Below are 12,247 nucleotides of genomic sequence, written 5' to 3'. Positions count from 1 at the left end.
AAACCCTTTATCCTTGGGTAAACCCTAGACCCTTGGATAAATCATAAACTCTAAATCAAAAACACTAACCCTAAACCCTTGAGTGTTTTATTGTTTAGTGTTTTTGATTTAGAGTTTAGGATTTACCCAGGGGTTTAGGGTTTAGGATTTAGGATTTAGGGTTTAAGGATTAGGATTTAGGGTTTATTGTTTTGCTGGTTAAATTTTTTTTTTGTAATTACTATTTTTTTTACTTTTTATTTTAAAAACATAATATAACTTGACAATATTTTGTTATTGTCAATTTGAATTATGTTTAAAAAATAAAAAGGTAAAAAAATAAATAAAAAATAGTAGTAGTTAAATATAGGAAAAAATATCAATTTTTTAATTATAAATATCTATATTATGCAGAACATTCGACCATATATGCCCAAAAATAAAATTTAACTGATTTTATCATGTGCTATTGATGTATTTTGGTTTTTGCTAATAAATCAGGTCTGGTTGAATATATATTTTATGCCATTTTCTTGACATAAATTAACAATTCAAAGTTTAACAAAACTAGGATTATACATTGCTTGGAGTGATAGATACTAGGGGCGGAGGCAGCTTAGTGGGTGGGAGGGGTTCAGCTGACCCCACTTCATTCACAAAATATTTTTTGATAAAATTTGTATGATTTTTGTATGGACCCCATTTAAAAAATAAATTTGACCCCACAAAAATAATTACAAAACATTAAAGACAAAATTTAATCACCACTAATATATTTTTATTTTTAAACTTTGGATTTATATTAGTTTTAATCTTATTGTTTATATAATTACAAAAATTTAGTAAATCACTAAACATATTTTGTAATTTTAAACATTGTTAATAAGTTAGTTTAAGCCTAAATTATATTAGATTTAGACCCAAATTGTTTATAATACAGAGACATTAAAAATAAAAAAACTTAAACAAAAAAATAAGTTATGAGTGAGCGTCAAGTATATTTGTAGTTTTTTTTGGAGTAATACCTTTGTAGTTTTATTGTCGTTTATATATTATGTCTTTGATTTTTTTCCGATCCCAATACAAAAATTTCTGGCTCCGTCACTGATGGATACAGTCTTTCCTCCAACTATGAAGGAGATCACGGGAGACGTGTCAACCTTTGCGCATGGAATCACACGTGTTTTAAATTAAGTGATGTATAGATGGCCTTTTCCTACACATTAAAAATACAGAGAAACATAATTTAACAAAAAAAAGTACGATATAAACTGAGTGTATATACCTTTTCTCTTTTTCTCAAAAATTGAAAGTATATTTTTTTCTAAAATTAGAAAACTTCATTTTCTCGTAAAAAAACTATGTTATCTCGCAAATCCAACAAATTCTGTTTTCTATCAAAACCGTGAAATTACATTATGCTGATGTGTCTGAACAACTATGGTTTCCCATCAAAATTGGAAAATTAATTTTTAATGTCAAAATCAAAAATTATGTTTCTTTCGAAAAATCGTGAAACTAAGTTTTTCCACCAACTCTTTTGAAATATGTTTTCGCCAAAATAAAAAAAGTTATTTTTTTTTCAACAAAACCATGAAATTTCATGAAAAATCATAAACTAAGTTTTTCTGTTAAATCCGTAAAATTATGTTTTCCCCGACAAAACAGTAAACTTATGTTTTCCTGTCAAGACCGTGAAATTATGCTTGTGCGCTAAAATGGTAAAATTACATTTTCTCGTAAAAACTACGAAATAATTTTCTCCATCAAAACTGCAAATCTACGTTTTCTCAACAAAACTGTAAAGTTATGTTTTCTCGTCAAAACCGTGAAATTAAGTTTTCTCATCAAAACCATAAAATTGTCTTTCCCACCGAAAACATGAAATTTTATTTTTCCCATCAAAATCGTGAAATCAATTTTTTCGTCAAAATCATGAAATTTTATTTTCCGCAAAACCGTGAAATTATGTTTTCCTCCAAAATCGTGAAATTACGTTTTTGTTTTCATCAAAACCGTAAAATTTTTATTCTTGCAAAAACCATATTTTCCTATCAAAACAGTAAAACTATGTTCTTTTGCTAAAATCATGGAAATATGTTCTTGGAAGGTCATGGACAGTCATTGTCCATTTAGTCTTGGCCAATTGGACTATGGACCAATTCATTTTTTTATCCAATTGGATATTTTTTAATTGGTGGCCTTCATAGCCCGTCTAAAATAAATTGGACTAGTCTAGCCCATCGATGAGCCAACCAGTTGAGAGCTTTTATTCTTCCTGTAAAACGAGAGATTGATGATTAGTCCAAGAACATGGTGGTTGTGCATGTGACTCAACTGTAAGAAAAGAGAGAAGTGTCTCCACCAAAAAATCAAAGAAAAATATAAAAAATAAGAAAGTGTCTCCGATGCATCTCCGTCAGAGCTCCTCAAACTCCGTCTTCAAAGATATCTCTACGTATCCCTCACCAATAATTCTGTAAGTTGATAAATAATCGCTTGATTTGGGTATAGGCTTACCATACAGTGTTTCACTATCAGGATGCTAGGCACAAAAAATTGGCTTTGTTACGGGCGTACCATATCAGGTCGGGGTGTCACCTGATACCACACAAAAATATTAAGATATACATTATTTATTTCCCACATTGAAGCGCTTCATACGATAGGTATGTTTCCTCTTTGTACCCATTTTTGATGATAGTTTTTTCTCTATTTATTTGTTGAACCCAGTTAATTAACATTAATCATGCGTCCGTCTGGCCGAATTGAATCAAAGCTAAAATGTTATACAATCTCAGACGCACAAATTAAAGATCAGATACATACCATGAAAATTTAAAACATAGAAACTTGAAAATCAAACGAGTGTAATCAAAAGAGATTATTTCCAAACCCCTAATAACTTGAAAAACACAAACAAAAATGTAGTAAACATATTTATAATTATTTTAATCATTCACGTTTGAAAGTTGGTAAGAACCATCGTGCATTAGAGCATTGAACGGACAAACAAACAAATTGATTCAGTTTTTCAACCTTCTTTGTATCAAGATTGAATATGAGGATGTCATTTTCATCATATGGATTTACTGAATCAGAACCATTAAAGTAGATCGAGTTTCTCTTGATTCCTTCAATGTCCTTGGCAAGCACTGTGATACCCAACTCCAAAAGAATGGTCTTGTCTCCCAAAGAAAAAATTGTTGACATGAATCAGAATTAAGTTGCTAGACTTGAGAATTAAGCTGCCAGACTTGAGAAGTAAGCTGCCAGACTTGAGAAGTAAGCTGCTAGACTTGAGTGCCAGACTTGAGACTTGAGTGTCAGATTTGAGTGTCTAAGAGTGAAATTCGTGCAACTTCAACTTGAGAGGCAAATTTAAATTCAAATTAGGTTCTGACCTTTGGAGAGAGAGGCTGGACAAGTGGGGATTAAAATAACATGTTGGAGAGAAGAGAGATGGCTGTTAGGAGCTGTCACTATCACATTGGAAGCTCTCCTGCATCTCAGCCATCCAATTCAAATTAATTCAGATCCTCCCATCCCAACCTTTTATTTTGAATCCAGATCGATCTCTCTTTGTCTTTTTCCTCTCATTTGTCTAGTGTGTGTTGGCTATAAAGAGCGCTCATTGTAATCAATTATAATCTAAACTGAAAGAGGGGAGTTCCCCTTTCTTCTTCACCATTCTCTTCCCTCTTGGTTACTGTCAATCTCTATAATCTCTTGATACTCGACTCTCTTATTCTCAACTTAATTTACTCTTCATCACTTATTTCTCTGTTTACTCTGTTCCTCATTGTCTTTTACTCTCATATTAATCATCTTTTCTTACATGGTATCAGAGCTTTAAACTCCTGAACCTCACAAAAGCTTCCGTAAATCTAATTCATTCTCAGTTCATCTTCATCTGAGTCTGGTACAACCTTTTGTCCAGCGGTCCAAAGGTTTTCCAAGAAGGAAGAACCCACAACCAGCTCTAAGGCAAGGTGTATACAAGTCTCTAAGCCTCAAGAACCCTCATCATGCTCAACCAAAACCACTTGAAAGCAAAAGTTTATGGAGTAGTTTGTCTAGCAAAGGTTCAAAACTACCTTGTACAAGTGGTTCTCTTTCTCTATCCAAGAAGAGAGCTTCCAAGAAGGTGGCAACTCTCAAGCATGAAGAAAGGAGGAGACTTTGGTGTGATGGATACAAGAAGGAGGTCATGTACTTAAAGAGAAGGAGTTGAAGTTCAACTCAACATCTCAGATCCAACAAATTGTCATGACCCATGTGTATTGGAGGTTCAAGGAACAAGCTCAGGTTCCTTGGTTGTAAGTTAAACCTCTCCTTTTTGATATGAGTTTGGGAAAATGGTTCTGGTTGTGTTGAGTGGTGTGGTGTGTTTAGTATACTTGGGACATGTTCAAGTTGCTATAGTTGTTGAACCTAGTTCATGTCTCAAGATACTTAAGTTGTGTTTGTTGATTCTGTTTTTAAATTATTTCTGAGTTTACCAGCATGGTTATGACTAGTTATTGTTTTAGGTCAATTGTTTGAGTTGTGTAAGGTCTAGGCGAGTTGTCTAGAACCTGTTTTGTGTCTTGTTGCATTGCTAGAAGTCTAGGAGAGTTTCCTGGTCTTGTAATGCATCTATATGTTGTTTCTAGTCTTGTTTGCATCCATATGTTGTTTCTGGTCCTGTGATGCATTCATGAACTACTTGGGATGATTAGATGAGTTATCTAGTCCATGTTTTGACATTTAATTAATCATGTTGTTACTTAAATGGTCATTAAAAATAGCCTAAATGCATTGTAATTGATGAGTTATCATACATGAGCATTTAGTGAATAGTTTGCATGGATTTGAACTGAATGAGTTGTTTAGACTCTATCTATTGCATTTTCTTAAAACATTGGGATCAGGATTGGTGAGTTACCAAGGTCTGATCCTAGTGTGTGTGGTCTGATTCTTGCTGGAGTTTGAGTGATGTTTTAGATACACAAGTGTTGTTCTCTGTCCATCATCAAATCAAGACAAAGACTAAGACTTTGCCCATGCTGTTCAGAGCGTACACAGTGTGTATATTCCTGACCATGGAGAGATTGTTTGTGTGAGGAGTCCAGATGGTAATAAGTCGTGGCTGAGATAGAATATGGATGAGCTTTGAAGATACTTCAGGAAGGAGTATTGATGGAGAGGCAGACTAGTGTTTGATCAGCCATCCACCAGGCTGAATCTCCTCATGAATTGCAAGAACCGGTTGACTTAAGCGTAGAACGTTTGGTTGTTGAGCTCCTGGTTCAAAAGACTTACAAGAGGCAGGGGAGAAGAGATCAAGGGAGGAACCGGTTAGCTTAAGCGCAGCTGTTAGGATGATGCGCTCCTGGTTTCAAGACTCAATGTTGCTCACTTCCAAGCTTGGTCCTTCACTCATTTTCTCCGGATCAAGCTTAAAGAGGGGTAATGGTGAGCAATCCTGAAGGTCCAAGTCATCTGTTGCCTCAGTTACCTCTAAAGGCATTGGAGCATAGACCAAGGGTGGATCAGTTGGCTTAAGCGCAGGTGTTTGTACTGTTGTGCTCCTGGTTCAGGTTCAGTATTGCTCACTTTCCAAGCTTGGTCCTTCACTTATACTCTCCGGATCAAGCTTGAGGAGGGGTAATGGTGAGCATCATTTCTGAAGGTTCAAGTCGTCCATTGGCTCACCAGAGATCAGAAGTGGAGTTGAAGTGGAGTTCACCAGCCATCTAGAACCCACTACAAAGAAACATCAACATGGACAGCAAGAAACATCAACATGGACAGCAACAACTTGGTATTAGAACAGATGGCCATCATAGACTACTTGACAAGAAAATCAGGTGGATCTGAGTGGAATGCTATGGATCAGCCTAAGGCGTGGAGTTAGAACAGTTACCTTCTGGTTGGGAAGCTATGGATCAACTACTATATAAGCTATGGATCAGCTACTATGTAGAGTTAGAGCAGTTACCTTCAGTTGGAACAATACCTTCTGGTTGGGAAGCTATGGATCAACTACTATATGGAGTTAGAAAAGATACCTTCAGTTGGAAAGTTTTGAATCAGCCCATAGCTTGTGTGCTTGTACCTGGTTGATGAAGTTTAAGGAAGCCAGCAAATGGTGATTTACAATCTGGCCAGATATATGCAAGGACACAAGGAGTATTCAACTAGAGATTTTCTTGGCTGAGCAATCACATGATGGTGGCAGATCATGGAGTTGCAACGTCCCCCTACATGTTGAAAGCTTCAAGAGTGACAAGCACAGACTGGTTGAGCAGCAGCTGGTGTGAGGGATTCAAGTGTTCAGTACTCCTCACCAGCATTCCAGAAATGTTACAAGGTACCTATTGAGCTCATGAGAAAAGGCAGGCTTGGATTCAACCCTAAATGGAAGCAAGAAGCTAGAAGAAAGGGGGAGACAAGCTCTGGTCATAAGAAGAAGCTCAAAGGTTGTTTTAAGTGTGAAGCAAGGAAGGCATTGGAGTCTGCTTGCCATTGAAGTAAGGCCATGATCCAGAGTTTATGAGTCCCTCAACATCATCATAAGGCTCATAAACTCACTGGCCAATCCCTAGGCTAAGAGGCTTGTACTCTTTTCCTAAGTGTGGTTTTATCCCAAAGGGTTTTCTATGCTTAGGTTTTTAATGAGGCAAGTACTCTCAGTTCCAAGCTTGCCCAAGGATCTCCTATGGTTAAGCTTGAGGAGGAGTGTTGACATGAAGCAAAATTAAACTGCTAGACTTGAGAATTAAGTTGCCAAACTTGAGAAGTAAGCTGCCAGACTTGAGTGCCAGACTTGAGTGCCTAAGAGTGAAATTCGTGCAACTTCAACTTGAGAGGCAAATTTAAATTCAAATTAGGTTCTGACCTTTGGAGAGAGAGGCTGGACAAGTGGAGATTAAAATAACATGTTGGAGAGAAGAGAGATGGCTGTTAGGAGTGTCACTATCACATTGGAAGCTCTCTTGCATCTCAGCCATCCAATTCAAATTAATTCAGATCTTTCCATCCCAACCATTCATTTTGAATCCAGATCTATCTCTCTTTGTCTTCTTCCTCTCATTTGTCTAGTGTGTGTGTTGGTTATAAAGAGCTCTCATTGTAATCAATTATAACCTAAGCTGAAAGAGGGGAGTTTCCCTTTCTTCTTCACCATTCTCTTCTCTCTTGGTTATTGTCAATTTCTATAATCTCTTGATACTCATACTCTCTTATTCTCAACTTAATTTACTCTTCATCACTTATCTCTCTGTTTACTCTGTTCCTCATTGTCTTTTACTCTCATATTAATCATCTTTTCTTACAAAAATCTCCTCCCACTTGCTTCCCGTCAATGAACCCATCTTGTAGATTTTAAAGTCCCATATGTAGGACATACTCTCACGTACGCTATTAAGAATTAAAACATCTCCATCTACAGTGACTACCATAGAATTCTTATAACAAGCCAAATAGTGTTTGCATGGAATGGTCCCAAGATGTCTAATGGCTCCAGCTACTGTTGTTCTGTTTACACATCCATCGACGCTTATTTCGAAAACTTGCGAGGGAACATGTCCGGAAAAATAAAAAATCGTGAGGTTATAATGATCGAGACAATAAAGCTTGTGATCCTTGTATACCATGTTATAACACTCGTAAATACATGGAAATTGCAACTGGGTGATTGGTTTCCACGAGTTATCTCCTTTCCTGATAGAAACCGCATTTTCTTCATTAAACATCCTTACAACAAGGTAATCTTTTGTTTTCTCGTCTATCCACAGCACCGGAGAAATGAACCCATAATCTGATTCAAAACTCAGTAGGTTGATCCTCTCGCGTGTTAAAAGATCAAAAATATAGGGATTATATAGATAAACCTCCTCAGTATAAGTTATCATCAAAAGCCAGCTTTTATATGTCGCCACACAAGAACTCTTTCCAAAGTCGTTGACGAGATCTTGAGTGTCGTAAAACTTGTCTTTTTCTTCAGGATTGAACAAGAGACCGTAGTTCTTGTCCTTGGGGATGAAACAACCAAGGGATTTGATTGTTTGGCTTAGATATTCTCGAAGCGGAATGCCAAGAGGGACAAACGGTTCTAGCTCGTTCGAAATCAGCAAATCCAAGACGATCGAAAACCAACCACATGAGGTCTAGAGGAAGCTCAGACCAGCAATGGAGATTTCTTTTTGGTCCTGATCGAGTGACTTCCATAGTAAAGACAACGTGAGAGGCCATCAGGCGGAATATGGGAGAAAATAGAGTTTTCGTTTTCTTTCTTTCTATTAGAGAAAATTTATAAAGAGCTAACTTTCACCTCTTAGACATTAGAGACGTAGACAACTCTCGTATGTTTAGGTAAAGGTTATTGGTTACCCTTTAAATAAGGAGTGAGTTACTATTTAGGACACGTTTTTCACCTTTTTGACATGTTTAGACACATGTTGCTGGAGGGGCACTTTCCATCATGCTCTGGCAAAAATCTGAACGAAACTACTCTTCACCGGACGAAGTGAGATATGGAACTAGTTGGTGAGTGTGGGACCATTTATTCTCTTTATAATCCCTAGTTGTGGGGACCAAACAAGAAAATAGCCTCACGTAGTGTTCTTGTATTTAGTTATATTAGAAACTAGTTTAGTTATTGTTTCTTTAATCAAAAGTTAGTTCCTTTATAATAGTTATTATGGTAGTTTATTTACAAAACTAATTGTTACAATAAATTATAAACTTTTTTTGTCTATATTTGAACATCCATTTTCATATATATATATATATATATATATATATATATATTTTCACATTTAAAATTTATATGTGGACATGGACGGAAAACGTGTGAACGGCTAAATTGCGGACATATACGTGTGGACAGTAGGGTATGTACAGATATGTACAAAACATTAGTTGCAATTGAAGGAAGAAGATACAACAATTAAAATGTTGTACACAAACTAAAGATGTTACAAATAAATTAGATGAAAATGGCTTACACAAGATGAAGATATATGTGTGTGGATATAGACAAAAGTGTTGTGGACAGACAGTCGGAGTTGCGGACCAAAATAAACAGAGAGCATGTGGATGTGGATGGCCGTGAGTTCTGCCCATAAGTTCCACAAACATATCTCAGAGAACCATTTTCCAATTCCAAATCACTGACTTTCAAGCCCTCGCAAATCACCATCTTTCAAGCCCTAATCCCAATCAGATCTTGAAATGATACCGATCTCTCTCCAAATACAGACCCACCATGTAAATTTCCATTATCCATCACAACCACTGTATCTCCGCCATTCTTCACCCTAAGCTTCACCTTGTATTCCAAAAGCTCTTCTAGTTTCATTCTCGTGAAATCGCAGGAGAACGGCGCGATCTCCACTGGAACAGCGAACCCGCTGAAGATCTTATGAACCAGAGGACACAAGCAATCTCAGATCAAGCAAACCAGGGTGGAGGTTGTGATGGATTGGATGGAAGAGATGACGAGTCCGAAGCTTCTCAACATTTGGGCAGCCGAACGGCCACCACGGCGGATCCCGAGCTGGATATGTGCTAAGTCGGACAAACAATGCCAATAATAAAAAGCAGATGAAAATGGAAAAGGATTAAGAAAAACAAACAAGAGGACTATGGATTCATGGTGTTTTCTACAGTTAATAAAGAAGAAGAAGAGAGTTTCGTGAAATTAAAGTTGGGGAATTAGTGAAAGTAAATATAATATTGGAGAGAGAATACAATACACTTTTTGGAAATAGCAGCGAGGCGAAATTTTTTTGGAATTTTGTTTCTATTGATTTTATGGCGAACTAGGGTTCATGAGATAAAAGAAAATGAAAAATTAAATTATATTTGAAAAGATGGAAGAGAATAGGAAAGAGAGATTAATTTTACGAGGTCCAAAGGAATATAAGCTAGAAAGTGAAACAAAACTAGAACTATCAACTAGTGGGTTTGGTTAAGAGGGACAAAATAGACAAAGCACAGCCAACAAGTATGCCTCGAGCAAGAAGTGTCTTTTTGTGTAATTGATAAGACAAAAAGTGTCATAGAGAGTAAATTTTTCTTAAATAAGACTAGTTTTTTTTTAACTTGGCTAAATTAATGGATCACTAAGTATTTATCCTAGTAGGGACAATTTAAAGAATGTTAACTATATTTTCATATATTTGCATCCTATCCAATTTTATTATTTCTTATATATCCAAATAAATCTTATATTCACATAGTAGCAAACCCAGTCTCTATTTTTAGGAACAAATAAGAAGATGGTACACATATCTCTATTCATAGGCAAACTTGGTTAAAACACAAGAAGAAATTGAAGGCCCAAAAAATACCATTTTTTTACCAGTTATTATTAAAGCTTAAATTCAATAAACAACAACGAAGAAAAACCCCTATAGATAGGATCACCCATTCCTGAAACTTGGTAAGAACCAATGAGCTTCAGAGAATGAAATAGAGGAAACAAGTTGTGGTAGTTGTTCAACCTTGTTTGTATCGAGATTGAATACAAAGATGTCATTGTCGAACCAATCCATCTCATGAGCAGTGAAGTAAATGGAGTTATTAGTGATGCCTTCCTGGTCCTTGGCAAGCACTGTAATACCCAAATCTAAAATAATCGCCTCATCTCCCAAAGAAAAAATCTCCTTCCATTTAATCTTTCCATTTGATGAATCCATCTTGAAGATTCTAAAGTTCCATGAATAGGACATACAAGGACTTTTGCTCCTTACAATTAAGACATCTCCTCCTAAAGTGAGTACCACATTATTCCTCCTGCGAAGCTCATAGAATTTCCATGGTTCAGGCGATCTCATCCCGCCTATTTTTTTTATTTTTAGTTTTACGCAACCCCCTACATTAACTCTGGAAACTTGCATAGGAAACTCACCAGAAAAGTCGAAAATTCGGAGTTCTTCTTTGGTGAGACCATAGAGCTTGTGATCTTTGAATACCATGCCTTTTAGGGAACCTGACAACTGTTCAGAGATTTTTTTCCACGAGTTATCACCTTTCTTGAAATAAGCAAGATCTTCTCCTATAACAAGGTAATCTTTGCTTCTCTCGTCTATCCACAATATCGTATTGTAAGATCCACACGATATAGGTAGATTGATCCTCTCGAGGGTTAAAAGATTTAAAATGTAAAGACGTTCTACAGGTAAAATCGCCATCAAAAGCCAGCTTCTACAAGTCGCAAAACATACACTATGTGCAAAGTCGTCGCCAAGATGTTGAGTTTTGTAGAGTTTTTCTTCTCTATCTTCAGGATTGAACAAGAGAAAGTAATTCTTTTTCTTGGGGAGTAGAATCATCCAAGGGATCTTATTGTTTGGCTTAGATTGTCTAGAACCAGATAGCCAAGATGAACAAACTGATTTAGCTCGTTCGAAATCGGTAAATCCAAGGCGCTCGAAGATCAGTTGCATGAGATCTAGAGGAAGCTCGGACCAACAATGAAGAGGAGGAGGAGATTGGGCTAAGGCTAATGGTAGTGAAGCCATCTCACAAAATCTTAACGGTGAAGCCTTCAATTTTGGGAGAAAATATTAGATTTTTAGGTTTATCTAATGATTTTGGAAAACCTTAGTTTGATACATGTCCATAAGACATATGTACATATACTAAGAAAAAAAATTATAAACATAAAATCATATTTGTTACTTTTTAGAAAAGAGAATCATGGATACACACATGTACATTAGATTAATGCATATCTTAAGTTCATAATTTTAGAAGAAAAATGTATTATTTTCATTATTTCCAAAATTCATCAAATTCTAAACAAAGTATATAATATCCGAAATTAATGAATTATAGATTTGTTGCAGACTTGCATATCTCATTAGGACCATATACAACTCATTTTTCCAAATAATAAAAATCTCATTTTAAAAAATGTTTCTTTCAAAAATGACTCAAAATTTCAAGTCAAACACAAAAATAAACTATGTTTTTTTTTTTAACTTTGTTTTGTCCTATTCACCCTAGACGTTTTAGTTATTCACGAAAATGCAATTACCTTTTTTTCTTTTTTTTTCGAAAATAATAGTTTACCTTACCATCCTCATCTTCACCAAATATCTACAACTTTGCCATTGCCATCAATACCTCAACCACCATGAATTACCAAATTGAGAGTGTTAATACCCTAAAGTTTTGAATTTTTACTCATCCTTTCTCATTTCTTGTCCACTAAAACCACATATCTTACACTTTCTCACAAAATTAATCAAAAAAATTTGAAGATTTTGATTAC

At 35.7% G+C, this 12,247-nt stretch overlaps 1 protein-coding gene across 1 annotated transcript; it reads right to left on the bottom strand.

The window, feature by feature from the left end:
* Window positions 1-8,874: 8,874 nt before the first annotated feature.
* Window positions 8,875-12,022, bottom strand: LOC106356323 (F-box protein At1g69090-like). The gene has a single exon (XM_013796092.3). It carries the CDS (start codon window positions 11,490-11,492, stop codon window positions 10,392-10,394), a length of 1,101 nt encoding a protein of 366 aa, XP_013651546.1. The 5' UTR covers window positions 11,493-12,022; the 3' UTR covers window positions 8,875-10,391.
* Between the last annotated feature and the right edge of the window lie 225 nt (window positions 12,023-12,247).

Source organism: Brassica napus, chromosome A3 (genome assembly GCF_020379485.1).
Source record: "Brassica napus cultivar Da-Ae chromosome A3, Da-Ae, whole genome shotgun sequence".
Classification (NCBI taxonomy): domain Eukaryota; kingdom Viridiplantae; phylum Streptophyta; class Magnoliopsida; order Brassicales; family Brassicaceae; genus Brassica; species Brassica napus.
This window is presented reverse-complemented; position numbering and strand designations above follow the sequence as displayed.